Source organism: Trachemys scripta, chromosome 5 (assembly GCF_013100865.1).
Source record: "Trachemys scripta elegans isolate TJP31775 chromosome 5, CAS_Tse_1.0, whole genome shotgun sequence".
Classification (NCBI taxonomy): domain Eukaryota; kingdom Metazoa; phylum Chordata; order Testudines; family Emydidae; genus Trachemys; species Trachemys scripta.
In genome coordinates, this window is record NC_048302.1 from 90549044 (window position 1) to 90555043 (window position 6000).

At 44.1% G+C, this 6000-nt stretch overlaps 1 protein-coding gene across 14 annotated transcripts in view; it reads left to right on the forward strand.

Moving 5' to 3' along the window:
- Positions 1 to 6000, forward strand: part of FRYL (FRY like transcription coactivator) — a 394573-nt gene that overhangs the window by 181159 nt on the left and 207414 nt on the right. For all 14 annotated transcript variants that reach the window (XM_034771653.1, XM_034771656.1, XM_034771654.1 and 11 more), the window contains 2 exons: positions 3403 to 3542; positions 4364 to 4460. In XM_034771653.1, the coding sequence (XP_034627544.1) occupies positions 3403 to 3542; positions 4364 to 4460 (237 nt within the window). The remainder of the gene's footprint in view (positions 1 to 3402; positions 3543 to 4363; positions 4461 to 6000) is intronic.

Genomic DNA, 6000 nt, shown 5'->3' on the forward strand with positions numbered 1-6000 from the left:
GGCTTTGCTCACCTGTCCCCGTAGAACCTAGTTTAAAGCCCTCCTCACTAGGTTAGCCAGTCTGTGTTCAAATAGGGTCTTTCCCTTCCTCAAAAGGTGAACGCCATCTCTGCCTAGCAGTCCTTCCTCGAATAGCATCCCGTGGTTGAGGAAGCCAAAGCCCTCCTGGCGACACCATCTTCGCAGCCAGGCATTCACCTCCATGATGCATCTGTCTCTGCCCGGGCCCCTACCTTTGACAGGAAGAATCAAAGAGAATACAACCTGTGCTCCAAACTCTTTCACCCGTACTCCCAGAGCCCTGTAGTCACTCTTGATCCGCTCATTGTCACACCTCGCAGTATCATTTGTGCCCACATGGATGAGTAGCATGGGGTAGTAGTCAGAGGGCTGGATAATACTCGACAATGCCTCCGTAACATTTCGGATATGGGCCCCCGGCAGGCAGCCTACCTCCCGAGATGAAATGTCAGGGCGACAGATGGGTGCCTCCGTTCCCCTCAGCAGAGTCTCCGACCACCACTACCCTATATTTCCTATTCGCAAGTGGTGGCAGCAGACCTCCCAGCCTTAGGGGTATGAGGCTTCTCCTTCTTTACTGTAGGGGGTGATTCCTTCTCTCCTGTATCAAGAAGAGCCTAACGGTTACCTATTACCATGGCGGGAGGGTTCGGAGCAGGGGTGGAGCACTGCCTGCTGCCAGAAGTAACCAGCTGCCAGTGTCCACCCTGAGCCATCTCCTCCTCCACCAGTGCTGTATCAGCAGTCCTGTGTACTAGGACAGCTATCTCAGCTGTCTCCACATGGACACTGTCCAGGAATTGCTCGTGGATTCGGATGCTCCTCAACCTAGCCACCTCCTCCTGTAGCTCTCCCACCTGCTGCCTGAGAGATTCCATCAGCAGGCACCTTTCACATTGGATGATCCCGCCAGCCTGGATATCAGTAAGTGGAAATTGCAAGTTACAGTCTCTGCAAAACCACACCAGGATCTGGGTAGAAGCATCCATGCTCAGGCGCTCTGTTGGGCTACAGGGGCAGGTGGAGGAGACAGAAGCAGTGCTGGCACAGGTGTTGCGGGTCTTCCTAACCATCGTAAGCCTCCCTCTGTCAAACTCCCTCTCAGACTCCCCTGTCTGCAGCCCCCTGTCCACTGAAAGGGTTGTTTAAGCAAGAAGTTTTGAATGTAGTTGGTTTATAGGTTTCCCGCTCCCTTCCCAAACTCCCTTGTGAAACTCCCTGTTAGCAGCCCCTGGTCGCAAAAGCTCCCTGGTCGCTTGTGCCCTGCTTTATAAAGCCCTGGCCTGTATGAATGCCCCACCCACTGATTAAGGCTCAGCCAATTACCAGAGGCTTCTAGCTTTCAGACCTTCCTTTGAAGCTCACAGCTTCCAACTGCCAGCCACAGCACACGGTCCTTCAAACAACCAACCAACCAACCAGACAGACAAACACAAGCTCAGCACACAGCAAGTAACCCTCAAACACAAACATACACTACAGACAGTCACTTACCCCAAGGGTGCTGTATTGCTGCTCCTTCACCTGGAGAACTCCCTTGCGAAACTCCCTGTTAGCAGCCCCTGTTTGCAAAAATGACTTTAGTAATACTTTGGACCAATAGAAAAGTTTTTAAATAAAACTTTCCAATCACTGGCGTTGACCAATGATCAGAAAGGAAAAGGAAGAAAGTGTGCCAGTGGAAAACTTCTTCCTTCTTTGAGTGCAAGTCCACATATATCTATTCCACTGTTGGTGCGCATGTGTCCCATGTACTTGAGCTAGAGACTTATGATCAGGAGTACCTGATTGGATGACTCATGCACCCTTAGTGTCCTGGTGCCTCCAGCTGAGGGCATAAAGGGCAAGTGTGTTCCAACTTTCCCTCTGTTCCTTCTCTCTGCTCATGGCTACAAATTGGAGCTCTCAGTGGCTGCCTCTACATTTTATGTAATTAGCAGTTGAGTATTTGCTAATTAGGTTAATGTTGGAATTTTACAGCGTTTCCTTTTGTTTTCTTTTTGAAGAGACTGTTCTTGTTTGTTTACTGGGGAAGTACTGTCAGTACTGGTTCAGTCAAAACTGAACTCATCCCCAGGTTGCAAAAACTGCCCACTTTGTGAGACAAGCAACAGAGGGTCCTGTGGCACCTTTGAGACTAACAGAAGTATTGGGAGCATAAGCTTTCGTGGGTAAGAACCTCACTTCTTCAGATGCAAGTAATGGAAATCTCCAGAGGCAGATATAAATCAGTGTGGAGATAACGAGGTTAGTTCAATCAGGGAGGGTGAGGTGCTCTGCTAGCAGTTGAGGTGTGAACACCAAGGGAGGAGAAACTGCTTCTGTAGTTGGATAGCCATTCACAGTCTTTGTTTAATCCTGATCTGATGGTGTCAAATTTGCAAGTGAACTGGAGCTCAGCAGTTTCTCTTTGGAGTCTGGTCCTGAAGTTTTTTTGCCGTAAGATGGCTACCTTTACATCTGCTATTGTGTGGCCAGGGAGGTTGAAGTGTTCTCCTACAGGTTTTTGTATATTGCCATTCCTGATATCTGACTTGTGTCCATTTATCCTCTTGCGTAGTGACTGTCCAGTTTGGCCAATGTACATAGCAGAGGGGCATTGCTGGCATATGATGGCATATATAACATTGGTGGACGTGTAGGTGAATGAGCCGGTGATGTTGTAGCTGATCTGGTTAGGTCCTGTGACAGTAATTCTCTTAAATGATGGGCAGGGTAGGTGCTTAATTTGCCTAGATGAGGGGCACATCACTGAGGAGTGTGCTATTTGCAAGTCATATTTTGCAAATAAACCCAGAGATCTAGGAAACCTCAAGTTAAACTTAAAATGATCTTAGTCTGCTTGGAGCTGGTTCATCTGACTATGCCTCATCTAGAAGCGCTCCAGTAGCCACTTTATCTGGAGCCACAAACCTCTACCCTGAAAAACCCTGACAAAGCCTCATAAGACTTCTGAAGAGAAGTGTGTGCATAAACACATTGGGAAGAATATCACTTTTCCATAATTTATATTGTGAAATAATTGTGTGCTTTAAATATGAATTTGCTTCATGACGACATTCAGGTAGATTATTTTAAAATATCTAGCATCTTCTAGTTAGTTTTTAGCATGGTTGCCTATATAGAGTATTTCAAAGCTCCAGATTAACTTTAGGCAATATTTGCTTGTTTCTTTATAATACGTTTTTCATTGTTTGATTTAGAACTTTGTGATTACAGAAATTCCCTTGAATGAACATAAAGATTATTTTGTACAAAAATTACTCTACCATAACATAGAACTATTCAGACAGTATTAATACATCTAGAAGAGAGAATGATTTGAAAGTAACTAAATTATAAATCTTATCATGAACCAATGTACCTTTTTTATCTTTCCAGTTGATAAGCTCTATGAGCTCAGTAGCAGAGCATTGTCTCCCCTCCTTACTACGCACCTTGTTTGACTGGTACAGGCGTCAAAATGGAACTGAAGATGAATCTTATGAATACAGACCTCGATCTAGCACAAAATCTAAGGGGTAAGTGTCATTGCATCCCCTCCCCTCCCGCAAATCAACATTTGGTTCGTATGCTTATTGCTATAAAAGTCTAGTTGTACGTTTTGGATAACAAAATATTTCATATTTTGGTCTCTTATTTCCAGGATCAGCAGAGGCTAAAGTTTCTCAGATTTTTGGCCTGGGAAGAAGTAACGCCTTGAATAACTTAATGATTCCTAGGGCTAATTTAAGGAGCAGTGTTGATGCACTCTGAAGTGATTCCTAATTAGTTCATATCCTCTGGAGGGTGGGTTGTGTGGTGGTTTTTTTTTTTTTTTTTTTTTTTTTTGCTACCTTTTGTGGGGAGGGGACAAGTCATGGAAGCAGTAAGAAAAAAATCAGAAAGATTTTCTGACCTCCTGAAACTATACCAAAACAAAAAAAAATCCTGCTGCCCCCCAAACCTCAAATTCTTTCCTAACCATGCATCAGGGCCGGCTTCAGGCACCAGCGAAGGAAGCAGCTGCCTGGGGTGGCCAAAAGAAAGGGGTGGCACTCCATCCGTGATTGGGGCAGCACGTCCAGCTCTTTGGCGGCAATTCGGCGGTGGTTCCTTCACTCCCTCTCGTCCTCTTCGGCGGCACTTCGGCAGCAGCTCAATCGAGTTTCTCTCTCTTTTTTTTTTCCCGCCACTTGGGGCAGCAAAAAAGCTGGAGCTGGCCCTGCTATGCACTGTATTGGATACATATCTGGCTATTTTTTACTTTAAAACAACCAACCAAGCACTAATATGTAACTCTTATAATATATATCTGAATTCAGTCCTACATGTAATGTTTATTCTTAATTTCTTCTTTTAGGGATGAGCAACAGCGTGAGAGAGATTATCTACTTGAAAGGAGGGACTTAGCTGTAGATTTCATTTTTTGTTTAGTTTTAGTAGAAGTTCTAAAACAGGTAAGCTCTTTAGCCTCTACAAGGTGTGTGCTTGCTGTTAATCTTTTTTGTTTGTAATTGTTAACATCCACATTTTTCAGTCGTCTACTTCAAGTTTTTTTTATGTAAAACTCAGGCCAGCACAGGATGAGTACATGTGATGTTAGTCATTCTTCCAGCTGCACAAAGCTTTCAGCCTCTCCTCCTTGCTCTCTCCTCAGCTCCGCATCCCTTCCTTATACCTTCTCTATTGAAATCTCTTAGAGGGCATGTCTGCACTGCCCCACAGTTTGGACTATGGGGATGTGACTAGCAGTGCACACCAAAGTTCTGTATTGAAAAGCCCCTATGTGGGCATATATGAACAGGTTCCAGATTCACATTGATGAAGTCAGAATGAGGAAACATAATTCTTCTTTGAGTGTTCTCCACATATTCCCACTGATGAGTTGTGGTGGCTGGTGCAGCTGAGATGTTGGAATGTTCTCGTAGCAGCACCCATTAGAGTACTTGCATGACCATCTTATCCTTCCCCTCAAAGTTCCCAAACATTCTGAGGATAAGGGGATGTGTTGCCCGCTGCCATCTCTGTTCCTTCCAACTACAGCAGCAGACAGATATGGATGTCTCCAGATGTCTTGGATCCAGAGTCTTCTCTCAAGACTTTTTAGTGACTTGGATAGCTTTTCACTTTTAGTATAGTTAGTATAATTAGGATAAGAATAATTAGTTACTTAGGTCAATTGTTATTTTTAGTGTAGTTAAATAGTTGTTAAAATCAGTTCCATCTACTGGCTAAATGGCAGATCCAAAGGCAAAGAAATCCAGTTTTAAGAGGTGTGCATCTTGCCTGATAGTATTCCTGGAATTGGACACCCATGTCAGATGCTTGGCATGTCTTGGTGAGGACCACTCTTATTTGATTTGTTCTATCTACAGTATGTTCACTCAGAGAGCATGTAAGGAGCATTTAAACAGACAGCAAGCCCTCTTGTTTCAAGAAGCTTTGCTGGCAAAGCTGCTTGGAATTAATAACTCTAAGGGATTCCAGCACAAGTTAAAAAGATGAGTGTCAGCACCTTGTACAGCTAGCTTGAAGAAAAAGAGTACTGTGATGGAAGGTCTGGCTCTGGGATCGAGTTCCAGGACTGCCACCCAGTCTGTTCTCAGACTTTGAGCCGACAATGAAAACACCAGAGACTCCTTTGCCACTGACTTCTGAGGCAAGAAGTGAGTGGTGAGAAAAAAAGCCATTTGATTGTCCATCTCAGTTCCAAAAAAGATGGCAAAAGATAAAGAAACACCTGTTAGTGATGTGACATTACACTAAGGAGATTCACTAACTCCAGATCTGTCAGTATTGGATCCTAAACTGAAAGTTAAGAGTGCTCATTAGGGTAAATCCCTTCATAAATTTCATCTAACAGATCCAAAGTTAGTTATGGAATCAACAAGTTTCTTCATCACAGATTCACACGTTTACATCCGTTATTGTGGTTGCTTATTTCTGTATCTCTAAGTATGTCTACACAGGGATAAAAAACCCATATCTGGCCTGGGT